This window comes from Prosopis cineraria, unplaced genomic scaffold (genome assembly GCF_029017545.1).
Source record: "Prosopis cineraria cultivar Desert tree isolate PC_DT_omini unplaced genomic scaffold, ASM2901754v1 PC3, whole genome shotgun sequence".
In the NCBI taxonomy this organism is placed as follows: domain Eukaryota; kingdom Viridiplantae; phylum Streptophyta; class Magnoliopsida; order Fabales; family Fabaceae; genus Prosopis; species Prosopis cineraria.
In genome coordinates, this window is record NW_026555334.1 from 12,396,027 (window position 1) to 12,423,067 (window position 27,041).

Sequence of the window (27,041 nt, forward strand, 5' to 3'; positions counted from 1 at the left end):
CAAATAAGATAATTTAAAATTTTATCCCTAGCCAATTTTTAAATTATCCCTAGCCAATTTTTCTCCCTCACTCTCTTTGAAAGACGCTTTTGAAATCAAACTTTTATAAATTGATCATACAATAAGTTTTAAACAAAATATATATATGATTCTTATAAATTTAAAGATAAATGGCCATTTGTGGGAAATAAACAAGAAATATTGTATGTTTTATTTTAAATAATTGATGATTTATTTTGTATAATTTTATAACATAAAATGATTAAATTTGTATATTTATCTTATTTTAGTCGCGTTTGCGTAGATAGAGAAAAATCTAGAGTCACCGCCCGATTGTGTCCGTGACATCCACGTTTAGTGTTATAATCAAAGAACGAGAATCTGCCATCGCAACCACGTACACTTTTCACCAATGAAGGATGGACACGTGCCAATTTTTGGCTACGCCGACCGCATGTCCCCAAATTTTAATACTATCACTATTTCCTCGCGCTTCCGAATTTCTTTTCGTTCGCGCCCCTACTATTTTCCACGTCAGAACCACACGAATTTTGCGTACTTTCGAATCTTTTATTTGAAATCGAAAATCTAGGAAAAACCTTTCCTTCTTTGCTGTCTCTTTAAGTTAGTTTATCAATATCATTATCATTTTATTGTTATTAGTATTAACTATTAATAATAATTATATTTATTTTATTAATATTTAAAAACACACCCAAAAAAATTTCAGCTTTTATTTTCAATTGCTGGAAATGGAATGGGATGGAATTATTAATTATTAATATTTATTAGCACTTGGCTTACGCATTGGAGGGTACTATTTTTGACCTTTCGTTTTCTGGATCTAGGGTTTCCCTTCTGAGTTCGACGACTTATTCTCCAAATTATCATCTTCACGATCATCACCATCATCAAAAAACCCTGGCTAGCACCACGCGAATTACAAAAAAGGATCACCAGTTACCTATCGCGCAAACCGAGGAGGTCTAGGGTTTTGAATTATTCATCTTCAATTCTTCATCACCACCATCACCAACACCACCACCATCATCATCAATCACAGATCTAATATTTTTCCTGGAAACAAAAGTGCCTAAATTTTTTATATCTCTGATAATGCAAAAATCGGATGAATCTAAAGCATTCTTGAACGACGATGAATATTTTTCCTGGTGAAAGAAACTCTGATACAAATTCTTGAGTCTACTTACACAATTTTTATGAAAGGCTAATACCGAGTTTGTGATTGGAAGGAGGAAGAAATATGTATAAATCGGTGGTGTATCAAGGGGAGGTGATATTGGGGGAAGTAGAAATATACCCAGGAGAGAACAAGAACATCGATGTGAAGGAAATCAGAATAAGTCACTTCTCGCAACCGAGTGAGAGGTGCCCACCACTTGCTGTGCTTCATACCATTACCTCATGTGGTGTTTGCTTCAAAATGGAGTCAAAGACCTTGCAGGCACAAGACGCGCTCTCTTATTTGCACTCCTCATGTATCAAGGAGAACAAGGTATAGCATAACGCAACTTCCAAAAGTAAACCCATTAAAGTCCTGAACTTTTGAACTTTCAGAAGAAGAAACCCATATTCCAAAAGAACCTTACTAGTCTTTCAAAGGACGCTGGACAAAATCTGACAGGACTTATGTCGAAATTGCAGTGATTTTTTTTTTTTTAAATTTTTTTACCATTAAGGCGAACCCGCTTATGTATTGGCTTTGCCCGAAATTTTTATAACACCTGTTCTGCTGTTTTGAGCTCATTCTGGGTAACTGGCTAATAAAGGCCTCCACATGATTAACTACGTTATGCCCCTCTTTTAGCAGAGTACTCAGCCGTACAATCTGAACAAAACCGGGCGCTATATGATGTGCAATGCTAGTATGAGATCGGCAGATTTTTGTCAAGACTACTGTTTCTGATTGATCTACAATTTATGATATTGTTTCAAAAGGTTGCTTGTCATGTTGAGCTATGTGATGATGGCCAAATCTAGTATTTATGATTATATTTAGGGTTTCTGCAGATGAAAGTGTTAAAATTCATGGAAAATTTGAAATTTAAGTCTAAGTGCAGACTTAGCAGAACTGATATAGGGTTGGTCGTTTAAGAATTCTTTATGTTTCAGAAATATCAGTGGTTACTACCTCTGTCAAATGGGAAGTTGGTAATCTGTTAGCTGGTTTCAGGAGTTTGATATGGACTCTCAGTTGACTTCTCATGCATAAAAAACGCATTTGCCACATGATAATCTCCTTGTCAGCTTCTATTCTTTTTGCATTGATTATTTATGTTTATAACCTAAATTATCTACAGTCATCAGCCACCTTTTTTTTTCCCCCTTAATCCCTTGCTGGGTTTTTAACTGTGATCGCCAAATTGGCGCTGCAGACTGCTGTGATGCCACTATGTGGTGAAGAATTACATTTGGTTGCAATGCAACCACGAAGCAATGGCAAAGCGTGTTTCTGGGGATTTGTTGTCGCACCAGGACTTTACAATTCATGTCTAGTCATGTTAAATCTTAGGTGTCTGGGAATAGTGTTTGATCTCGATGAAACCCTTATAGTTGCAAATACAATGCGCTCGTTTGAAGATCGAATTGAAGCACTCCAGAGAAAATTGAGCACAGAGGTAGATCCGCAGCGGATTTCTGGTATGCTGGCAGAGGTCAAACGCTATCAAGATGACAAAATTATATTGAAGCAATACGCTGAAAATGATCAGGTTGTTGATAATGGAAAAGTGATAAAAATTCAATCAGAACTTGTCCCGTCGTATTCTGACAGTCATCAGCCTCTAATCCGACCATTGATACGGTTACAGGAAAAGAACATTATTCTGACCCGCATAAATCCACAGGTAAAACTTTTCTACATTCAATTATCTAGTTGTGTCTAGTGTCTACAGCAAACCTTGGTTATTGTGCAACTTGTTCTGTTGGTATGATTCCTCTATTATTTTGTTTTCTATCAAATGACATTTCTGGTTTTTCTTGGGGTCAATTAAGCTCTGACACTTTTTTCTTACTGTTTGTTTGAATTCTGCTTTGTATTGTTACAAATCAGAATAATATGTGATATTACATTCACATTTATGGTATTTTATAAGCTTCTCTCCTTGAAACATGAAGCAAATGCTAAAGGTAGCCATAGCAGATGCTTTGATGTTATGTTTGATCTATTTCCTAATCTAACAAGTAGATTTACTTCGTGCGTTGTCAATCTGACAAAAACTTGTCTGTTTATAAAGATTCGTGATACAAGTGTACTTGTAAGGCTAAGACCTGCATGGGAAGATCTTCGGAGCTACTTGACTGCAAGAGGGCGCAAGCGTTTTGAGGTGTATGTTTGTACAATGGCTGAAAGGGATTATGCACTGGAAATGTGGAGGCTTCTTGATCCAGATTCAAATCTGATAAATTCCAAAGAGCTTTTAGATCGCATTGTGTGTGTCAAGTCTGGTAAGTAGTATGTACTTTCAATTTATTCATTTCAGTTTTCTAATGAGGTTCTGCACATCTGAGTATGCTAATGATCCTGTTATATGATTTGTCTACACACCTAAATGTGCATACTGTGTGTTTCTGTTGGCACCATTTCGTTTGTTTTGATGCTTCTTTGGTGTTTGAATATGTTTTAATAGGTTTGAAGAAGTCTCTGTTCAATGTCTTCCAAGATGGCTTCTGCCATCCTAAAATGGCATTGGTAATTGATGATCGCTTGAAAGTGTGGGAAGAGAAAGATCAACCTCGTGTGCATGTTGTCCCTGCATTTGCTCCATACTATGCACCTCAAGCTGAAGTAAAATTGGCTCATCTTTACTTGGATATTTAATGGCCATGATATTCTTTTGTTTTCTTTTTTAACCTAAACTCATCTAACCTATTGTGTTTGTAGGCAAGCAATGCTGTCCCTGTCTTGTGTGTTGCAAGAAATGTTGCTTGCAATGTTAGGGGTGGTTTCTTTAAGTAAGAACTCAAATCTTTATGTTTTATCTTGCTCATCTAAAAGAAGGAAAAGAAATTGCACAAATTCACTTATTTCTGTGCCTAACGGGGAAAAGACGTTATCTTTTATTGCTAGAACTGAATTTTTGAGCATTTTACTTTTCTCCAACCAGAATTAAGGTAAACAGGATTCTTGGACCTGATTACAACCTCTGATTTGGTGACAGAGAATTTGATGATGGTCTGTTACAAAAGATTCCTCAAATTGCTTATGAAGATGATATCAAAGATATCCCTTCTCCACCTGATGTGAGCAATTATTTAGTTTCAGAGGTTCGTTGATGTCCATCTAATATGTGAACGCTCTATTAACTTACAATTTTATGGTGCTTGACATTCATTATGCTAAATTATAAGCATTATTAATTTGTCATATCCATGCGTGCCCATATACTTAAGTGCTTATATTTCACCTCCTTTCAGGATGATGCTCTCGCTACCAATGGAAACAAAGACTCACTTTCATTTGATGGCATGACAGATGCTGAGGTGGAAAGAAGATTAAAGGTAACAAGCATAAGCTTTGAATGGATACATGGGACTCATAATTTACGTTCAAATGTTTAATAGACCTTGAAGTTGTCTTGTCTTTCTTGTAACTGTACATAATTCTAGGATGCAATATCAGCTTCTCCAGCAGCCCCTCCAACAAGTTCTAATATAGATCCCAGGCTCACTTACAGTATGGCGTCTTCTTCTGGTTCATTTCCTCCACCGACAGCCCAAGCATCCTTGATGCAATTGGCCAATGTACAGTTCCCTCTTGTTAAGCCGATGGGTCAAGTTGCCCCTCCAGAACCTAGTTTACACAGTTCTCCTGCTAGAGAAGAGGGTGAGGTGCCTGAATCAGAGTTAGACCCAGATACAAGGCGTAGGCTTCTTATATTGCAGCATGGGCAAGATACAAGAGATACGTCAAGTGAGCCTCCATTTCCCCTCAGGCCTCCCATTCCAGTGTCTGCACCACGCATGGTGCCACGTGGGGGATGGTTTCCTGTAGAAGATGAAATGGGTCCTCAGCAATTGAACCGGGTAGTTCCTAAAGATTTCCCTGTGGATTCTGAACCATTGCGTATTGAAAAGCACCGACCTCATCATCCATCATACTTCCCCAAGATTGAGAGTTCTATTTCTTCTGATAGAATTCATCATGAAAGCCAAAGATTGTCAAAGGAGGTAAGGGCTAAGCTTAGGCCTAGTTGCATTTGATGTTTTGTTGGAAGGCCACACTTCTGGCTTATTTAATGAATGAACGTTCTGAATTTATATGCAGGTATATGCTAGAGATGATCGCTCCAGATTAAACCATGCACTCTCCACTTCTCATTCCTTCTCAGGTAATTCACAACACTTGCATTTACTTTATCAGTTATCTATCTTTCCCCCTGTATATCTATATTTATCATAGGCTGACGGTTCTGTCACCTGTCATACAGGTGAAGATATTCCCTTGAGTAGGCCGTCTTACAGCTTGAGGGATCTTGACTCTGAATCTGGACGTTCTCTTCTGCATGCTGATACTCCTGCTGGAGCAATGAAAGAAATTGCAATGAAGTGTGGAACTAAGGTGAATGATCTGCGAGAAAAAAGTTAAGATGGAATTATTTCGTAAATTAGTTTCACAATGTGCCATATGAAGTTTCTTTTGCTTTATTGCGAACAGGTGGAGTTCAGGCCATCATTGGTTTCCAGTAAAGAATTGCACTTCTCATTTGAGGTATATTTTACTACTTTTTGAATCCTTGTCGATAGTATTTACCAGAATTTTTTCCTACTTTATATTTTTTTATTTCTGGTAGGCTTCCTGTAGAGGCATCAGCTGTTTGATTATGTTTTTGATTAGTTTGTTTTTCTCAAGAGTTTATGCACGATTGAACTCATCATTTTCATTCCTCTTTTCAGGCATGGTTTGCTGGGAAAAAAACTGGCGAAGGAGTGGGAAGAACTAGAAGGGAAGCACAAAATAAGGCTTGTGAGGATTCCCTTAAACACTTGGCCGGTACGAGTTTTTAATCAATGGAATTGTAACTTGCTTTGACATATATAATGTTGTATAGAGTGTTTATTTTACTTGTTTGTTATATTTCTTGGCAGCAAAGAATGCAGCTTTCATAATAACTAAAAAATTCAAAACACTAACGGGGCCTAATTAATTAGACCAAACACTTGTCCAAGTACTGGGGTTTTCTTTAGGGGAGGGCTAAACATTTCTGCCACACAATAAAAACTTACTGATACCTGAACAAAATCTGCTTTTGAATTTTGATGGGCCAACTCTTGGTAGCAAAACTTATTAGCAAATTCTGGAAATTCAGGACTGATGACTTCCATTTTGTATATAGTGCTCTATATGAGTTAAAATTTGCGATTGAAAATTTTCGTGGGAGTTAAAGTTAATGTTGGCATTTGATGATTAATCTTGTGATGATTCTGGCATCACATTTCTGTAGAATCTGTCCTCTTGGTTTATTCCAAAATCTGAATTTAATGAAGAGTTTGCAGACAGGCCCATCACTGATTGAATTGTGTTAGGAGGAATAATTTACATATCTCAAGCATTTTAAAATCTGGAAAGAGATTATTGTGTTTCACTGTTGGGTTAGATGCCCTGCAGAGATTTATCAGGTTTAATCCATTGGGAATGAGCGGCACTTTTCCAGATCTTTTGTGTGTATGTTTGGTACTTGGATCAAAGAAAGTAAAATGGTTGATGAGGGGAAATGTTTTGAACCCTTTTTTTCTTTTTGGGTTTGGGGGGAGGGGTATGCATGATTCAGAAAAATAACAAGAACAAATGGTCCTAAACCTTCTGAATCTCTTATCCGATCCCTTAGTCCAAGAATAAGGGATGTTAATGACTTATCTGATATCACTTTTCATTGGAACTCTTCACATTCTAATGTTTTTTGGTTAACCATATCATGACATTTTCTATGTCCTTGTCTTTTTTAACTTCATCTTATTTAGCTGTTGTCAATTTCTTGCAGATATGTATATCTCCCGTTGTAAGGCTGATTCTGGTTCCAATTATGGGGATTCTAGCATATATCCTAATGCAAATGACAATGGTTTTGTGGGTAATGTTAATTCTTTGCCTAAAGAAGAGCCTATATTTTCAACTGGATCAGAGTCTTCAAGAGTTTTAGATCCCAGGTTTGATGTCTCTAAGAGGTCAATGGGTTCAATCTCTGCACTCAAAGAATTGGTAAGTTATTTAATAAATTGAGCTTCCTATTTTTGTACACCGTTGTCTTCAAGATTAATTTGAGGATGGCATTCTTAATTCTTAATACGCTTTAAATTCTGTATTCAATTTCAGTGTATGATGGAGGGTCTTGGTGTAAGCTTTCAACAACAGCCTACTCCAGTGTCAACAAATTCAGTTCAGAAAGACGAAGTACATGCACAGGTTTGTAATGTATAGGGTTCAATGGCCTGAGCAAAGCACCCAGTTTAAGAAAAAAAGTTCGGATAATGTGCAGAGTTTATTCTCTTTCATATACTGAGTTAGCATTTGTAGAAACAAAGAAGTTATCACAGCATTAGAACTTCAGCCATGAATGTAAATGGAGCATCATTTTATGTTTTTAACTATCGCATCTTTATTAGTTGTTCTTTATTTTCTTCTTCTTGGGGAGTTTAGGGCATAATATTTCTTGTTATAGTTGCTGTTGTCCTGGATTTTGTTCCTAAAATCTGATTTGTTGTGCGGTTAGGTCCAGTGTGAAATATAGTACATGCAAGCTTTGCTTGGTGTTCTATTTCTGCAGTTATTATTGGTTGTGGACTGGGTTAAGTTGTTGGAGAGGAAAAGCATTAGATGGAAATTCTCCTTTGCCATATGGCATTTGGATTCTGGGTCCAGATCGTACTGGGCAGTGATGTTCCTGATATTTTGCATTTTGAGCTCCAGTTAATTTATTTCGCCCCCACCCCCAAAAAATGAGATTAATGTTTAACAATTAATATTAATATATTATGTGAAACCCAAATTATCTATCACTATTCATTTACTATTCATATTACTTATTGGTGCCATGTCAATAGAAAATCAAAGGGAAAATTAATCATTTGATCTTTGTATTTTTGATCTAGTTGTAACTCAATCCCTCAATTTTGACTCGTTATAACTTGGCCCTGAAGTTTTGACTTGGTTATAAATCAATCTCTGAATTTTGTTTTTTGTAATTTAATCCTTGAAGTTTCAACCTTTTAAATATCGATTCCTATATTTTAAATAATAAAACCATAAAGATTAAAAATATTTTTAAAATTGTAATTATAATATTTATAAAGATTAAAAGTGTTTAATAATTTGAAATATTAGTAATAAATTTTAAAATATTTTTAATCTTTAAAATTTTATTTTTTAAAATATAGAGATCAATATTTAAGAAGTTGAAATTTCAGGGACTAAACTACAAGAGGCAATGTTCAGGATGGATTTACAACAGAGTCAAAACTTCAAGGATTGAGTTATAACGAGTCAAAATTGAGGGATTGGGTTATAACTGGGTCAAAATTACAAGGACTAAATGATTAATTTTCTCAAAATTAAATCATCAATCACTATTCATTGAAGTGATATTTTTGGATGATATTGAAGTAATCTTTCAAAAAATAGAATAAATTTTATATTATTTTCGGTTATTTGTTTCCTTCAACAGAAATTTGAATGTCCTTGTGTAATGCATGAGAAATGTTCCGTTTTGGCAAATTCTTATTAATTTTTCCATGTTTCAGGTTGAAATAGATGGTCAGGTATTTGGCAAAGGGATAGGACTAACATGGGATGAGGCTAAAATGCAGGTAAATCTATTTTTATCTTTGAACTTGTGCTAGAATATGTCTTTAATTTGATTAATTTTCTAATAAATGTTATTGGGCACTAAAATGCCTTTTTTTGTTTAGGCTGCTGAGAAGGCACTTGGAAGTCTAAGAACAATGCTTGGTCAATGCACTCAAAAACGACAGGGTTCTCCAAGGTCTTATTTTTATTAGCAGCTTTTAGTTTTATAAATCTTCTGTTGTTCTATTATTGCATTATGGATAGCTTACAGATATGAATGACTCTACTATAATCTGTCTTCTCTATCTGTCAAATGCATAAACTGTAATATGTTGTAGCATCTATGGGGTTGCCTACTTTTTTTTATATGTTTGCCTTTTGTGGAGTACAAGCTATCTTGTCCGCAGTTGGGCCTTTGGCTGTGCAATTGCAAAGCAAACTTTTAGGGCCTGTTTGGTATACTGGAAGGATTTTTGAAGGAAAGGGGTCGGAAAAAGAAATGGGAATGAGAATAGTAGAAAGAATAGGAATGTATTTTGAAAGTACGGTTGGTATGTTAGAAAAATGAATGGAATGTGGTTATATACTTTGTTTGGTATGAGCATACAAGTAATGAAATGGATAAAGAAAATAAAGATGGCCCTAGAGCTTGACAGATGTAACTAGGAGACAGTGGATGGGTGCGATAAAGAAAAAGAAGGGGGTGATGGAGGGTGTGTAGGTGGTAAATATGCCTGAGAGAGAGTGAAGGTGAAGCTCCTCAATGGAGCATGGGCGCAATGAAGAAGTGAATGACGGATTTTGGTGCTCACCATTATGTGAACCTCAAGGTTGCTGGTAGGCTTTTTGGTGGATGGTGAAGTTGAAGGGACAGCAGGCGAAACTTTTTTTTGGGGGGGGGGGGGGAACTAAGCTTGCGGTGGGCGTTGTGGGTGTTGGAAATGCCTTGGTTCGGGATGGGAATTTGATGAATGTTTGAGGGTAGTTTGGTAATAAAATATGATGCTTAGGAAGCCTGTAAATTTCACTGGACCTGCAAAAGAAGGAAGATTTCCATGCTTGATGGAAAATTAGTTTTCACTAAGCTATTGTTGCTGCCCACGAAACACGTCAAGTATACCATTCCCTTTTCCTCTTCCTTTCCAGAGTCTGAGGGAACCATATATTCTAATGATCTTTAAACAAGCATAAATCAGAAAATACAGTACAAATGGGGACTGAAAATTACTATCGCTGAATAACAAAGATTACAAGCAAAATAAGGAACTGAAAATAACAGAGTACAGAAATAGAAACAACACAAAATATAATCCACCAAACAAAAACACAATATAACTCACACACACACACACTTAGCAGAAGATAAAATGATGAAGAAAGATAAATTCCTCCACCCCCAACCTAGCAGCATTCTAGAGGCCAGAACTCTCCTCACCACTTTCAATATTCAAAATACTCTACACCCCTCTCTCTAGGCAAAGAGGAAGATTTAAAGACCCAAAAAGTGACTCTAACACAGCCCATACCCTTAGAAGACTCTTGACAGATTACTAGCACTTAACACATCACTAGGCCATTAATTACTTTTACTTATAACCAGGATCTGGAGGGCAAACATCTGAGCCAACAATGATGTTATCTTCTAACCTCTTTGCTTTCCTTGATTTCCTCTAACAGGTCTTAGTAAAATCATGAACTCTGTCAGAGTCCAAAATACTTCATTCCAAATGGAGCCTTGAAAACATTTTTGTTTTTCACGACTCATTTCAGTGTTGTCTTTTCTATTACATCGTGAAGTATCTATGTCGTGCTTACATTTACTGATTTCTGTTTCTGTGAGTCAGGTCCATGCAGGGATTTTCAAATAAACGCTTGAAACAAGAATACCCTCGCACAATGCAGCGAATTCCATCCTCTGCTAGATTTCCAAGGAATGCTCCTCCCGTTCCTTGACACGAACTAATGCATTTTTTCCATCTCGCTAATCGATGTGGCTGGTGTTGGGGCATGTACATGATTGTCAGAGACATCAATATGAAGAATGACTGTTGGGTTGGACTGCTGCTGATTTAAAGCCAGTGTTGGCCTCTCAGTCTTTTCTTTCTGTCACTGAATCCAAACCCACGTTAGAGCTCCCACTTTATTATCAGTTTCAAAACCCTCACTAAAGTGAGGTTGACATAGGCGCGTACCCGGAAAGAATGTGTAAGATGTTCTCACATCTTGGTCCTCCTCCCAGGAAATGCAAGGGCCATTTGTGTTTCTCTGCCAAATGCTTTAAAACGGTTCACCAGAAAGTGAGGGTGTGCCTGAGAGCGTCTTGCCCCTGTTCTTTTATTCTTCGGCTAAGTGCACTTTGTAGCAGCACATATTTAGTGAGACCGAGCATTGGCATTTTGGAGGTAAGGTACGCGGCTCGCCATGTTGATCAATACCTGTTTCTGTTCTAGCGATGCTTGGAGAAAGTAGTTTTCACTAACCTAACCAACAGGTCCTTTGACTTGGTGATTATGCATATCCATGTAACTTATACTGATGTAACACAGCTTTTCATTTGTGAAAATCCACGAATTTTTTTTCCTCCTTCAATTTCTTCTGGTGTGTGGCTTCTTCCAGTCCAGCTTCAATAACTACATTTGGCTAGTATCTCTACACGCGCCTGTAACAAATAAATGATGGGAAGGCAAATTTGGGATTGAGTCTTAATTAGTAATCAGCCAATGAAATAATCATATTTATTACAGATTTAAATTTATTGTTAGTGATTGTTAAGTAATACTTATCTTGATAAATTTATTATTAAATTTAGTATTATTTAAAAATTTGGTCGACCATGTGTTGAAGATAAAAAATAAATCTTGAACCCTAATACATATAAATCTTATTTATATTCATTTGATTGGTATTGTTATTTAATGTTATGCAAAAGTTAAAAAGTCTTGGCCCCATTTACAATCGGTAAGTACCTATTACTAAGTGGCTCCATAAAAAAGACTGTACATGATGTTATTAAGAAAAAAATAATAATAAAATTTTACCTAAATATATAAATGATAAGTAGGCCTTTTGAAAATGTTAAAATTTTTCTAAAATTTTTAGGTAATTTTTAATATAAATAATTTTAGATAAATGATTAAATTGTTTTTGTTTAAAATAAAAAAATAATGAGTTTACATAAAAAGTTATGATCTTTTATTTAATTCTTACGATTTATAAAATAAAAATTATAATTATTTAAATAAAAATTATAATTAGTTATTTTTAAAATTTAAATTTTAATAGTAAAAGAAATTTCACATGAAAAGTTGTAATTTTTTATTCAATTATTACACATAAAATTTGTACTTGCTTAAATAAAAATTGTAATTGATTATTTTTAAAATTTACACTTCAATATTAAAAGAAATTTTAAGTGAAAAGTTATAATTTATTGTTTAATTTTTCTAATTTATAGAATTAAAGTTGTAAATTCTTAGATAAATATTGTGATTGAAATTAGTTATTTTCATGACATGTTTATCAATCATAAAAAAAAAAATTTATATAAAAAGTTGTAATTTTTTATTTAATTTTTATAATTCATAAAACAAAAGTTATGATTAAAAAAATGGAGTTAAACTTGTCATTTTTTTTCTTAAACAAGGGATTATTCAACCTAAAATTATTAATGTTAGGGACTTAGGAAATTCAAAAAAATTATAGTATTTTAAAGGTTTTGATTGCTATTTATATATTTTGGTAAGATTTTATTATTTTTTTATATTATTAATTATTAGCTATTTCTTAATTACAAGTAAAAAATTATTTTTTTGAGTTTTTTTTTTGTTGAAAAAAGTAGTAGGCTTCACAAATAGTAGAGAAAATCTCAGTTGAGCTATTGAGAGCAACTAGTAGATTTCTCCCAAATAAGTTACGTGAATATAAAAACACTTTTATGTGCTAACAATACTTTTCACTGTAGTCATTTGTATATTAAAGTATATTAAACATACCAGAATAATCTTTATTAAATACACGAATAAAGGTTCAATAGCAATACAAAAGCCTAAATTCATTAATTTTTATATTTTATATTAATTTTCTAAAAAAAATATTCCTCGCTGTTACATGAAAAGTCTTTCTTGCAAAATTTATTTTAACTATCCATCCATTTAGTACTGAAAATTTAATGAGATAATGCATGTTAGTTTATTCAATTAAAAGCTTCGATATTTTATAGGCATGAATAGTAGGATTTCTTATTAAAATTTCATGTAAATCCATCGTTGAGCCTCCTTGTTTGGTAAAGCAATAAACTCAATCAAAATATTATTATTATTATTATTATTATTATTAATCAATAATCAATAATATGATGATAATATATTATATATTTGTGACTCCTTGTTATTCGTATTTTTAATTTCCTAAAAATTACCTTTGTCGCTGCATTTTCCATAATTTTCCCCGTTAAGTACAGTCAAAGAAAGTTGAGGAGCAAATCCTCAGTTGCAAAGAGCACTCGAAACGCATTCTTGAGAGAGAAAAGTCGGTAAAGATGTCTTCCTTCGATGCCTTCAGCGTCGACGGCGAGGAGTTGAATGTCAACTCTTCTTCCACTCATCCCTTCGACGACCACCACGAAGATGACTCCTATTCTGGCTACGACGGTGGCTACTCCAGCTTCTCCGGCGGATTTCCCACCGAGGGTGATGTCGCTGTTGACCATACCGCCACTGAGTCACCGGAGATCTTCGGGTTTAGTGATCCGAATCCCAATTATTCTCAGTCTCCCTTCGAATCGGTCCACGTGGAGAATGGGAATGAAAACGGAAACGGATATGGTGATGGTGTTTTTGTCTCAGATGGGCCAGTGCTTCCCCCGCCGTCTGAGATGGAGCCCGAGGAAGGTCGCGCTCTTCGAGAGTGGCGCCGGTGAGTGTTTCAAGTTTATTCCCTTTCCTTTTTGTTTTTGAATTTGTCAAATCTCGTTTGGACTTGCTTAGATCTGCGATGACTTTGCTTTACTTTAGAATTTAAATTATCTGTTGATCTCGAATTTCCTTATTTGATTTGGCTTTTCTTGTGATTTATTGTGGCATTACGCATAAGGATGTTTGATCTCGTGTAGAAACAAACAAACAAACAAAGCGATGACTGATGAATATAGTTCAATCCAATTTTACTTAAATAAGTCGGTTGAGCTTCGATGATATATTAAGATACTAATTTTACTGGGGATCTAGTATAATTCTATGCGAGGGACTCATTTCTATGTACTAGAGCTTGTTCTTCTTGAATGTGCCATTCTGCCAGACTTCATTTTTGTTGGAGACGATCGCATCTCTCTGAATACAAAAGTTGTCTCCCCCTTTGGAAGTTTGAATCTTTAAAAATCAGGGCGTATTGAGGTGCTTTCGTGGGTTACTTTAGTCAGTGGATAGATTTCAGGCTTTGCAGGGCCGGGTGTCCTAACGTTTGTGGAAGAACAATGATCATTGACGTTTGATGTGAGAAGACCACACAAGCTCTTAAGCTGACAAGGTTCATTCTTGGTTTCCTTGTCTCTCCCTAGTTTTATATAGATCTAAGGAGCAGTTTGTGAGTAATTAGGAATCAGAAGAACACCCCCCACCACCCTGGGCTGGGGGCGGTGGTGGCTATCCATTTCAATCTGAGTTCTAAGTTGACAAGGTTCATTTGTGATTCCCTCCATTTCTCTTTCATTGGATCTGATCTGATCTGATCTGATCTGATCTGATTTTCCTCAACACATTTGGCGGATCGCCCCCCCTCCCTGTATTTCTCATTCCCACGTACTTTTGGGAGAAATTGATGTAGCACAATATGATTTACCACATACGCACTTATGTGTAAATTTCACATCTAGCAAGCTGAAATTTTATTCTTGTAAATCTCAGTCATCAGATGCTAACATTAAGTGCCTTTTCAAAAAATATCCCTAAGTTCATCTCCCTATTTGACTTGATTGACCTATCTATTTGTCTTCAATTCTCCTTAGCAGTATTTTCTTTCCTGAATTTATCTCATAGAGTGGCCTTGGTCTTTAAAAAAAAAAAAAAAAAGAATCAGATCTTGGGTGAAAAATAATTTAAAGCTTATTGCTTGTTGTCACTATTCAGTTGTTGTAATCAAGGCCGCAAACTGATGTGAAGTCTGGCCGTGTTCTATTGTTACCATATCATCAATATATTTATAGGTGTGTTAAGCTGTGAATAGTGTGGTTGCGCAGAGCCTACACTAGTTTCATAATAACAGTAGTCGTAATTTATTGTGGGATTAATAATATCATGTGAAAGAATCATGTATCTTTTCTTCCATTTGCAACTTGCGTGAATCTGCATGAATTGCGTGAGGCTTGAGCTTGTTTAGCTATAGATGAACTAATTGAGGTTTGAATGTTAGAAAAAATGTATTTAATTATTTAATAATGTTTAAATTAGCTATAGATGAACAAGACTGATGTGTATTGGCTAGAATATATGTATATTATTTACTTTTGTGAAATTATTTGTTGATGGAAAAACAAGCCTTTTGCTTACTATTTAAATCTTTAGATGATGTACTTTACTGAACAAATCTATGTTCTCATAACAATGAAAAGATTCATCATTTTTAGTAAAGTGTGCCAAAGCCAATTGCCAACTAAATCATTAATGTGTTTGGCTTCTCGTTTGCAGTCAGAATGCTATTCTGTTAGAGGAGAAGGAGAAAAGGGAGAAAGAAATGAGGTTAAAGATTATTGAGGAAGCTGACGAGTATAAAGTGGCTTTCTATGAGAAAAGAAAGCTTAATGTTGAGACCAACAAGGTTCAAAATAGAGAAAGGGAGAAGGTGAAGTTTTCTACATGTCTTGATACTCTTTCTTCAGTTTCTTTTGGCCAACATACTCTTTCTTCATTTAATGCAATTGTTTTTTCATCATTTAACTTGAGAAATTGACATTCGTTTGTGGCGCAGCTATACTTGGCTAATCAAGACAAGTTTCACAAAGAGGCAGACAAACACTATTGGAAAGCCATTGCTGAGCTCATTCCTCGTGAGGTTCCAAACATTGAGAAGAAAAGAGGCAAGAAGGATCAGGACAAAAAGCCATCAATCACAGTCATCCAAGGCCCAAAACCTGGCAAACCCACTGATCTTGCTAGGTTGCGCCAGATATTGCTAAAGCTTAAGCATACACCACCACCTCACATGATTCCTCCTCCTCCTCCTCCTGCCAAAGACGGAAAAGATGCCAAAGAAGGAAAAGATGCAGCACCTAAAGCAGCCGAGGGCGCATCTGACTCACAGCCCAACGATGCCACCTCTAATGGCTCTGCACAGAAAGAAACTCCTGCTACTGGGGAACAGGTCGCTGCATAATTCTACGTAGGATAATGAAATATGATACCTCCTCTTGGTTTCCCAACAAGCTTTCTTCTCTTCTGTGATCCCATTTTGCCCCTTCTAGTTTTTCATTGAATGCTTGTTCTGCTATTAGTTTATAATGCTTATTGGGTGCGCTTTACTACCGACATCGATGTTTTGTATTAATTTACTCATTATTGACAATTATGACCATGGAGGAGATTACTGTTTATCAGTATGATTTTTTTTAGAAGAAAGTGGAAATATGTCTGGCTTTTTATTTAGTGCAAGGGGTCGTTGGCATCAAATAGGATGGTTTACATGTGATCCTTTGAATAATAAAGAACTCAGTTTTGGTGTTAAAAATTGTCATTGTCATTAATTAGGATCCTGATAGATTTCATGTTACTTACCTGTTTGATACAAATCATTGTACATACTTTATCAAGCTTTTTTCAGTACAATTTTCCTTATAAATAATTTTTCATGCTGTTTTAGTACAATTTTCCTTTCTTAATTTATTCTTAGTTTCTTAACCATTGAAAGCGCTTGATTGCAAATCTGAACGTTCCGAGCTAAATAACGGTGCGATGAATATTTCCTACTTGCTTTAAATAATTAAACTTGCCTGTTCTCAACTCTATTTCCCTTTGAGGAGGCGAGAGCGGCGATTTATCAGTTGATGGTGAATCAAATTTAAAGCCTCTTCGGAGGCCAGGTGATAAAAAATCTAGATTTTGGAGCCCGAAAAACAAAACGACTAATTTGAATTAAAGTTGGATAGGATTCCAATTTTTCAACCTTTTAGATTCTTCAAGTACAAGCAACTTACCCATGATATTGTCGGGTTTATCCAATCATTATTCGTGCTTAGGTCTTTCTAATTTGTGTGTATTTTCCTGATATAATCATCTGTATACTTCGTCAGGCCAATTCGCGCATTTTGTTAGGAGAGGAGTCTTTTCATTTCTTTGCTCTTATTCCCCCTCCACTTTCCAATCATCACCATTACTGTCATTCTATTAAATGAATTTATTTTAATTGTAGATTTGATGAATGGCCATTGAAAAAGTAAGAGCAAAAAGAGAGCAAAGAAATAAAGAAACTCCTCTCCCCATTCTGTATGGTGAAGCTAGCATGTGGTATGCTACCCCAATAATCAATTTTTGTTTATTTATTTATTGCACATACGGGTGCTTTTCCTTCAAACAAATGCTTAAAGTAAAATGGAGTGAACATTTCTCAGTTGAAAACATGGCTGTGTTGACTTTGTAAGGATTTGTTTGCAAGTTTCAAACAAATATCTCATTTCTAAAACTTAATTGATTCATTGGAAGAATTGTTCCAGATCCTCGGCATTCCATTCCATGCGTGCTATAAACGTCAAACACATACTCTCTCAATTACATGTTTTTTCAATGCAAATCTACATAAGATAAGATAAATATGCTCCGATGGATTCGAATTTCAATATGCTTCTCGTTTCACGAAAAGAAAAAGGATAGACAAAGGAAAACAGAGAAAAAATTTTTTGGGGGGTTCCCCCTACTTGACATTTCCCTCCTACAGAAATAAAAAAAATAAATAAATAAACAATCCTCGTTTCTCCTTTGAAGTCTACAATCAACACTAGGGGCAACAGGAACTATATAATTAAAGGCTTCATCGAGGGGTCACCTGAGTAATAGTGGGAGGAAGAGAATGAGTTTGATTGCTAGTAGACTCACTGAATAGGTTCTTTTTAGAGGATTCTCCTGAATTCTGGTAGAATCCTGGTGCCGTTAGCTCCTTCTCATTGAGCCGGATTTTCCTGGACAGCATATCCACAACTTGGGACATTAATGGCCTTCTGTTTGCTGCCGCCTGTGAGCAGAAAAAAGCTACCTTCATGTACCTAATCACTTCTTCCTCAGGAAATTCTCCAATCTCAGGATCCACTAGCTCCAGAAGTCTTCCTTCTTCGTGAAGTTGCCAAGCCTAATAGAATAAGCAAAAGATCATTAAGTTTTGTCCCTCGTCCCACGTGGAGATTTACAGACACATCTTGCATATATCTATTCCAAAGAAGACGCCTGAATGTTATATGAGGCTTATTAGAGATTATAATAAAACTATTCATGGACTTGAAGGGTTTAAACTTCTGAAAGAGCATTAAGCTTGGGGGAAGGAGAAAAAAAAGAGAACAGCATGTAACCAAAAATCAATAGATCAAGTCGATAATTAACACTTAACAGACATGTGAGCATGATGGTCACATTTTTCAGCAGGACTCATTTTTTGACACGCTTATATGTCCATCAATGATGATTTCGATCTTGGGATCTTTTGTAGACTAGGCCTACCTAAGAATTTTCTCCTTCAATCAGTCAGTCATGTGCTTTTTTGTCTGAGCTACTGAGTCACAAGTGAGAAACTATGGTCATGACTGAACTAATGAAAGCAAACGTGGTAATTTGTGATATGAAAAAGCATCAAAGCATCATTATATGTATTTGTATTATGTTGCATGGCACCTTGCAAAAGCAGGAAACAGAACTTACCCATTCCAAGAGGACTTTCTCAGTTCCTCCCCAAGTTTCCCTTGAACTACTTTTGCCACTTATTATTTCTAGTACAAGAACTCCAAAGCTGTATACATCAGCCTTCAAGGTTAACTGACCGCCTAATGCATATTCTGGGGCTAGATAACCGCTGTGCAAATGAAAAACAAAGCAAGGTACAGTTTTTATCAAAACCAAAGTATGGATTGACCAAGTTTCAAAATACAAACTACTACAGGCATATATACAGATTAAGATACCCTGAATCTTGTTACAGCAGAAAGGTGAAGATAAATAGAAATTGGCAAAACTGATTTGGTGGAAGAAATGCATGAAAAAGTTCTCAATTGGTTTTGTAATGTTACAAAACTGATTTACACCACAGAGACTTTGATTTAAAAGAAAAGGGGGATTAAACTTTTCCGATCATTGACAATATAGGAATTAATCTTTGTGATCATGTTTTTTGCCTAGTGGCTCAAGCATACAAAATATATATCAGCAAATCACAACAGATTTTGCCCATGAGCTTCAGTAACATCAAAATGAACTCTCATCTTTAATTAATATGCAGTATAGTATTTCTGAATATTGCAGTACTAGTAAAAAGATGCCGAGATTAGTGATTCAAAGAAACACAATCTGCTTTATTTTTGTTTCTAATCAACTCATCTCACAAGTGCCCCTTGAATTATTGTTGGAGTTTGATGAAACTGAATTGTAGACATTCTATTACAAAATCTTGCACATGTTACATCTCAGAAAACTTGGTGTTTGTTGTATACCCAGGTCAGTCAAATCCAGTTGGATGTCAAACTCTTCAGCGTGGATACCTTTCTTATATGGCCAGCTTTGCTAGCCCACCCAGATGTGAAAGATAAGCATAGATGAAGAATTCCTTCTTCCTATAGTCAGTATTAGTTGATGTTTTATGTGGGCTGAGAAATAATAGCTAAAAGGCCAAAATAAATTGGCAGGAGTGCAGGATCTCCCCACAAAAAACAAACGGAAAGAGTTTAACTGGGAATCTGAAATATCACTTACGTTGTTCCAGCAATTCTAGTGCTAATGTGAGTGATGTCATCCGGGAATAATTTAGCCAACCCAAAATCTCCTATTTTCGGATTAAAGTCTTTGTCAAGTAGTATGTTGCTAGCTTTAATGTCTCTGTGCACAATGTGTGGAACAAGTTCTTCATGAAGGAATGCAAGACCCCTAGCAGTACCCATACAAATTGCAGATCTTCTTCTCCAGTCTAGTTTGATGCCTGTATTCCTCGTGCCTATAAAAGGAAAGCATGATCAAATGCTATGCCCTCTCTTTAGTGTACCAATCTCAATACATAGATTCATAGTTCACAATGAAGCTTTTGTCAACTTTACCAAGTAATGCACGATCAAGGCTGTTATTTTCCACATACTCATATACCAAAATACGACTAGGTCCTTGAACACAGCAGCCAATCAATTCAACAAGGTTTGGATGCTTAACATTTGATATAGTCTTGATTTCAGCTAAAAATTCACGAACTCCTTGCCTTGATCCTGCTGAAAGGGTCTTCACTGCTACTTTTCTTCCATCTCTCAAGGTCCCCTAACAAAATTGCAACAAAAATAATAAGCAGTGCTTTGAGAGTCCCCCACCCCGACCTGAAGTGGCGCAGAAGTTAACAAGAGAATAATGTTGAAATATTATGACACTCTGGGGATTGTCAGCCTAGTCTTTCATATAACATGCCATCATATATTTTGAACTCATTGGTGATGAAACTTCCATTGGTCTTCAGGCAACCTTCTGTTCTAATTTGTTTGGTACACTAAAAACGAAACGATTTATTGCTCAAGCTAAAGTAATAGTTATGTAGTGAACACGTAACAGTTAAGAATTGATAAGTGTAACAATCCATTGCTCACCAAAAGCAGGATCTAGAAAAAGGTACCCCAAGAGTATTGAAAATAATTTAACTAGCAAAGCTGAATTCTGAACAGTGAACACCCAAACGGTACTCTTGTTTTGGTGGAGAATAAGTTAATTCAATCAACTTGTATTTCAATATGTTCCCCCCCGGGGGGGGGGTGGGGAAGAATGTTGCTATTTAATCATTATAAGATACCAAATAAGAAAATATGCAAGAGATTTCCGTTTGGATGCTGGGACTCTACAATAAGCCAATGCAGAACATTTTTTTTTTTAAACGTATGACATGAATCATAACCTTGGAAATAGATTCTCAAAGGCTTTGGTGGTTTTCACTGGTCCCATTTTGCCACTTGCATTATAAATGGAGGCCTCAATGTAAGATTCAGCAATATGGAAGAGAAAAAAAGAAAATTACTCCCTCTGTCCCATTTTACAAGACATTTTGGGTAAAATTATGAATACCAATAAAGTCAATTAAATACAGTTTGAAATCTTATTTTGTTTATAAACTTGCAAAAATGAGAGAGAGAAATATATTGAAGGAGTGAAATAATGAAGGGTAATATTAGGATAACCATCATTAATGAAGCCTTATCCTATATTTTGGAACACCAAATTGCCTGTAAAAATGTCTTATGAAATGCAGTAGAGGAGTAGCAAATAGCAGTTCCCTTGAAGAATTATTATGTGTGTAACAAGCTAACAAGCATACTAATCCAATTAAAATGCAACATATGCAAGCGTCTTTAAGCTTAATACCTGGTAAACAGTTCCAAAACCTCCCCTTCCTATCTTGTTCCTTGGGTCATAATTATCTGTTGCCAACCTTAGTTCTTTATCGGAGAAATTCCTAACATTATCAATTGCAATGCCTGAGCAACCAAAGAATATAGGAGTGAAAAAGAATCGCATGAATTAGGCAGAGATTGCGCACAAAAATAAACCCAGGTATGCCTCAGAATTATTATGAACATAATCATAGAGGAACTGCTTATTCAAAAGAAATTTAAGAGCAAAGTGACAATGATACCCAAAAGGATATTTGTTATAAATACCAATATTATTATTGTTGCTGCTGCTGCAATACTGATGTTATATAAGAGAAATATGCAAGCTAATGGAAATCATAGCCTTTTGAATTCAGATCAGAAATTTACCGTTCGAACTTTCTATAGACAAAAGCCCAGGATAACTTGATAATACTCAAGTTTAGCTATTATTAAAAAAATGTAAACAATCATCGCTATCTAGATCCTATCTTTATCTGTACTTGGGATTAAATGGACAGTATCAAAGCCAGGAAGATTATTTCTTGTTTAGTTTGTTTTGTATGGTTGATGAAATTAGTACTCATTGCCCCCAATAAAAAAGAAGAAGAAGAAGAAGGAACAAGAACGGGCCAGATACAAAAGCTCATAAAATAAATCAGACAAGATATTCTCAAATATAAGTGAAACGAATTGGAGAGACAGAATCTCAGAAGATACAGCGGTGGACATGAAAAATATACAATCCTCACTTCGTTACTTAAGTGTGCTTGTCTATGTGACCTCCTAGCCCCAACATTTATATACTGACAAGAAGCTTCTACTGAGGGGCAAGGACCCCAAATCCCAAATGTGGACTTGCTAATTCTTGAAAGTTTTGAGAATTCATATTAGCCCAGTTGAAATGTGATTATCATTGCTTAGGTCATAATTAAGAAAATATATTGGGATGGAATAGCATGAATTAGTTTTGCAGGCAGACTTGCCCAATGTTTTTAAGCGTGATGCATATGAGCACTAAATCTCCATGTAAAGCATTGTGAACAAATTTTGACATCATGACCATAGCAATGTTATAATAGAGTTGAGGGAGGCAAGCAACTAAAAGGGAATAGGGAAAGGGAAGGTACTGCAGCCAAGATGAAACATCATGTATGCAACTGCAGCTTCCTCTCAAGCAGACTCATTATGTAGGAAATCAATCAGCAGTCTAGCTTGAAATTAAATAAACATAAGTAAAGAAGTCCCATAAAATTAACTAGGGCATACTCTAGAGCACATCAAATTCTTTCAACAAGGTGCTAATAAAATGTCTCCTAACTTTCCAATGAATTAGGAGCCAAGTTATAAACATACTTCATAACTTACGCGGAACAAAAACATTTTCTATCAACACAGTTCCTATTTCCAACAAATGCTTAGAGATTGCAAACAGTGAGGAAAAAATACTGAATTCCACGAATAAGGACATATTAATTCATTTTCAGTAGATAAACCTTGACTCCCCATAAGATACCAAAAGAAACACATTGAGAAGTTTTCAAATACTATGGAAAGCCAAAAATAAATTTAAAATAAAAAACTACAACAACAACAACAACAACAAGCCTTTATCCCATTAGGTGGGGTTGGCTACATGGATTGCAAGACGCTATTGTGCTAAAAAATAAAAAATTACAAGCTTTATAATTCAAGCAAATGAAAATGAAGTTGCGCGAACTTATAACCTTATCGAAGGATAGGAAATAAAACTTCTACAGCCTTACCATCATCCTCATTAGGATTACGAGCAGGACTACTTTTCCTCTTTATAGTTGAGGCTCCAAAGCAGCCACAACTCATAATGGTTCTGGTATATAACTGCTACAGTCTGCAATCTGCATTATACAATAATTTTAACATTACTGAAATGCCATTTTCTTGGCATCTTTACCGCAGATGCTAATTAAGACATAGGCGTGAAAACAAAAAGATGGAAACATCAACGAATTTAGACTTATATTACGCCGCCCAAAAATTTTGCCGTTCTCCACCCACTAATTTTCAATCCTACAAAACATAGCACGCCCTAAAAGACAGCCATGCACAAGCGTAGAAACACAAGCACAAGCAACGGCATGCAACAGTTGATACTATCTTCAACTAACAAGATTCTGCATTCTTCCAACTTGATCCATGGGACTCATCATAATTGCAAACTTCAGAACAATTAATAGAAACTCCAAAAAGTCAACTGTTTCTCGTCAATAGTTTCTTGTCCCTTTCTTCATTCAACTGAAGATTACAACATGCACAGCGTCTTCAAACCGGAGCATCGGAGTCTGATGATCAGACCAAAGATGAAGGATACACCAGATTAACACAAACTTAAAAAGTGAAAAATCGATATGAATAAATACAAACTAAGTGTTGGAGCATCAAAACGCTAGCTAATCCCAACTCATATCAAGCACGCGAAGTTCCCGTTCCGTCAATTCCGTAGCCATCTATCCATGCGCTTCCTCGAAAAACCCCAAATCTAGCCATAAATCCAATCCAACATGTGACTATGACTCAGGATACCAACTCATAAGCTAGATAATCTCCATAAAAACTAAATTACTAACAAATCAAATGATGAAACCAACAACAGTATATCATCTTATAACGGCCAAGAAAAAGAAAAATCTAGTTTCCAGCTTGAACAACGACAACCTTCGTTGGTAGCCCAATTCAGCCAGAATACGAGGTATGACACTTTCAGCTCTTCAAGATGGAAGCAGATATGGTGGAGGAGACATGGGAATGGAAAAAATATAGTTTTCTCTAGTGGTCAACATATAATTACAATAAAAATTAATTGATCATCGGTAGCTTTCTGGCAGAGTGGTGGACGTTGGTGTGCTTCGGTCGGATGTTGTTATTCCTTGGATGTGGATGGAGAAGCGACTACTAACAGCCACGAGTTCCGTGTCGCAAGCTTGGACTTCTTCTTCTTCTTCTTCTTCACCTCATGGGGAGATTTCCCACCTAGATCCTTCCTGTAGCAGAAAGTGACCGTTTCCTTGTTCAGTTCAAACCTTTTGCTCCGACTCGAAAAGCCTTCATAATTCCTTCTCGTTTTCGTTGCGTGGCTTGCTTTCATCGCTGTATTTTATTTTGTACTACATGGTCAAGAAAATATATGTAAATCAAAAACAAAAGCAAAAACAAAATGCATTTTTGGGTTATGAAATTATATATTATTGATGATTTACTGAGTTACATACACACTTAATAATTTTTTTTTCTGGTGTACAGAAAAAATATATTATTTAAATTTAAAATAATGGCCACGCTTCACAGGGCAGTTAAACTTCTTTTTTTCCCACACTCTAGCCGTACGTCAAACGAAGGCAGACTGGATAACTTAAATTTGGGTGGGTAGAAATTGTACTTGCACAATTAATACACACACTGTTAAAAAAATAAAATTAAATTAAATTAATACACACAAACAAGCACGCATACTTATCAAGTTATGGGATAAAAATATTTTAGATAAAATCATACTCCCTTCATTTAAAAATATAAAATTTTTTAAAAAATTTAGATATTTAAAAATATTAGTTATTTTAATCTTTTAAGATATAATTATTATTTTTTAAAGTGCTATTATTAATAATGACTTTATATTTATTGTAGGATGTTTAATAGAATAAATATAAAAAGATAGGGTTAGTTTAAAAATAGATAATAAATTTATTATAAGTGAGATTCAATTAAAAATACCTTATATTTTTTAACAGAGAAAGTACATATTAATAAAATAAATTAAATATATTTTATAATATTTTTAAAAAATAAAAATATAAATTTTTAAAAATATTCTTCATATAATATTATATTTATAAAAAAGTATATGAAAAAACATATTTGTATGTTCTTATAGCTTCACTTAATTTTAAGTTAGGTCTCTTAATTTATTTTTTTTCAATTGAGTTCTCATAGTTTGATCAATTAAATTTTTTAATTATTGAACGTTAAAATACTTAATTTTTTATTTTAAGAAAACAAAATTAAGTGTTTTTATAATTTTAAAATTAATTATATAATTTTATAACTCAAAATTTATATAATTAGGTTGTCTTCTAATATATTTATACATATATAACTTGATTTAAAAAATTAATAAAAATGTAAATAGTGTATAGATCAAATTTTCTCTTTTTAAATTTGGCTATGAACTCTAAGAATATTTTTGTTTTGTAAAATTTAATAATTCATTATTAATTTGAACCTTCAAGGGCTAACATATATAATAAATTAAATTATGAAGGCTTTATTAAAATAAAATAAACTTCAAAGCCTAATTTAAAATTGAGTAAAATTTTTAGGACCTACAAATATATTTTTTTTCAAGAAATATTAAAGAGTGAGCGACTATAATGAAAATGTAATATTTAAAAAGCATTATTAATTAAATCTTATTTTATCAAAATATGTTATATTTTAGGATGTTGAATTTATTTTAAAAGTATTTTATAAATTGAAATGGATGGAGTATTATTTTATTTTAGCCAAATAATATTATGTTTTGTTTTAAGTTTTTTCTTTATAATTTTATTGTCAAGCTTGACGCAGGTTTGGAATTCCTCAGGATTTTTATCGTAGGTTTCCTCATACTATGCCAAAATACATTTCAACATTTGAATTATTTTGGATGCATTTACCTAAATTATTTATATAATATCAAACATTGAGTCAATCCTATCGATTGAATTAATAAATTGTTGAACCAATATTTTAACGAATTCAACAAAATATCTTGTTTATGATTAGTCTAATTACAGTTTAACTATGTTTTTTATCATTAATCATTGAATCATTTTTAACAGTTTAATTATAGGTCTGATTTTTAATATCATAATTATTTATTTGCATGCTACAATGGTTAATAGGCTGTAGATAAATATTCATGATTCAGAATTTCCTTACATAATCTAGAAGATGCAAAAAATTCATATTTTTCTAACATCTTAAAAGAATATTTTGAGTATGTTATGAAAAATAGAATTATTTTATTATATAAACTAAATAAGTTATTCATAGCTTAAACGCCAGATAATATCTGTACTCATTTTTAAATGTAGGATTTTTTTTAAAAGAAATATCATCATGAATCATATTTTGATTCTTACAAAAGGAACTAGATTAAAGATATGATTAAAAGATAATTAAATGAATTAAGCAAGCATGTTCTTCATTTGATGATAATTGAAAAAAGGATCATTGGTTACAAAGAGAAATAGGAAAATGAAGGAAGCCTCCAAGTCCAAAGCGTAGCCGTCATGGAGGGTATATTTGAGATTGTTGCCGCAAATTTGATGCTATAATGCCTAATTTTTCAACTACAAGCTTTGAAAACGCATACAAGCTGGACCGCAATAAAACGTAAAATTAAAAATTTCCAACCAACAATGACTGGAATGCACCTACATTTATTTGACTTTTGCCTCAGCACAATTCCAAATTCTGTGTTCATTGCAGTGAACCGGCCGGTCCAAGAAATGGCATGACCCGGTCTAAAAGAGAATCGACTATGGACTAGTGAGAGTTTGAGACTAGTCAAAGTTGGGGGAAAAAAAAATAATAAAAAACAACCATTTTAACTAGTTGAACCAATTTATTTTAAAAATATTT

General features: G+C 34.5%; 3 protein-coding genes across 3 annotated transcripts; 2 read left to right on the forward strand and 1 right to left on the reverse strand.

The window, feature by feature from the left end:
• The first annotated feature begins 821 nt into the window (after positions 1 to 821).
• On the forward strand, positions 822 to 11,392 carry LOC129305744 (RNA polymerase II C-terminal domain phosphatase-like 1). Its single transcript, XM_054945779.1, has 18 exons — positions 822 to 1,172; positions 1,254 to 1,516; positions 2,397 to 2,867; positions 3,258 to 3,468; positions 3,651 to 3,808; positions 3,905 to 3,975; positions 4,182 to 4,287; positions 4,438 to 4,521; positions 4,630 to 5,190; positions 5,288 to 5,351; positions 5,451 to 5,581; positions 5,678 to 5,731; positions 5,917 to 6,013; positions 7,002 to 7,219; positions 7,334 to 7,423; positions 8,758 to 8,823; positions 8,926 to 8,999; positions 10,648 to 11,392. The coding sequence occupies exons 1-18, from the start codon at positions 1,157 to 1,159 to the stop codon at positions 10,754 to 10,756; spliced, it is 2,844 nt and encodes a 947-aa protein (XP_054801754.1). The 5' UTR covers positions 822 to 1,156; the 3' UTR covers positions 10,757 to 11,392.
• Positions 11,393 to 13,274: 1,882 nt separating this feature from the next.
• LOC129304925 (clathrin light chain 1-like) lies at positions 13,275 to 16,410 on the forward strand. The gene is made up of 3 exons (XM_054944771.1): positions 13,275 to 13,717; positions 15,484 to 15,637; positions 15,764 to 16,410. Exons 1-3 carry the CDS (start codon positions 13,341 to 13,343, stop codon positions 16,166 to 16,168), a joined length of 936 nt encoding a protein of 311 aa, XP_054800746.1. The 5' UTR covers positions 13,275 to 13,340; the 3' UTR covers positions 16,169 to 16,410.
• Positions 16,411 to 17,589: 1,179 nt separating this feature from the next.
• Positions 17,590 to 24,477, reverse strand: LOC129306126 (putative serine/threonine-protein kinase). The gene is made up of 8 exons (XM_054946508.1): positions 24,075 to 24,477; positions 23,147 to 23,257; positions 21,373 to 21,485; positions 20,076 to 20,286; positions 19,738 to 19,975; positions 18,694 to 18,844; positions 17,831 to 18,130; positions 17,590 to 17,716 (listed from the first exon to the last, which is right to left on the reverse strand). The coding sequence occupies exons 2-8, from the start codon at positions 23,220 to 23,222 to the stop codon at positions 17,699 to 17,701; spliced, it is 1,107 nt and encodes a 368-aa protein (XP_054802483.1). The 5' UTR covers positions 23,223 to 23,257; positions 24,075 to 24,477; the 3' UTR covers positions 17,590 to 17,698.
• Between the last annotated feature and the right edge of the window lie 2,564 nt (positions 24,478 to 27,041).

Excerpts from the sequence above, each read along its gene's own strand:
- LOC129305744 (XM_054945779.1), top strand. Across the intron at positions 3,469-3,650 it reads CATTGTGTGTGTCAAGTCTG|GTTTGAAGAAGTCTCTGTTC; the intron begins GTAAGTAGTATG and ends ATGTTTTAATAG. Across the intron at positions 7,424-8,757 it reads AAGACGAAGTACATGCACAG|GTTGAAATAGATGGTCAGGT; the intron begins GTTTGTAATGTA and ends TCCATGTTTCAG.
- LOC129304925 (XM_054944771.1), top strand. The coding sequence starts at position 13,341 with ATGTCTTCCTTCGATGCCTTCAGCGTCGACGGCGAGGAGTTGAATGTC. Across the intron at positions 13,718-15,483 it reads GCTCTTCGAGAGTGGCGCCG|TCAGAATGCTATTCTGTTAG; the intron begins GTGAGTGTTTCA and ends TCTCGTTTGCAG. Across the intron at positions 15,638-15,763 it reads AAAATAGAGAAAGGGAGAAG|CTATACTTGGCTAATCAAGA; the intron begins GTGAAGTTTTCT and ends TTTGTGGCGCAG.
- LOC129306126 (XM_054946508.1), bottom strand. The coding sequence starts at position 23,222 with ATGAGTTGTGGCTGCTTTGGAGCCTCAACTATAAAGAGGAAAAGTAGT. Across the intron at positions 21,486-23,146 it reads TAATCCTAATGAGGATGATG|GCATTGCAATTGATAATGTT; the intron begins GTAAGGCTGTAG and ends TTGGTTGCTCAG. Across the intron at positions 18,131-18,693 it reads AGAAAGTCCTCTTGGAATGG|GCTTGGCAACTTCACGAAGA; the intron begins GTAAGTTCTGTT and ends TTATTCTATTAG.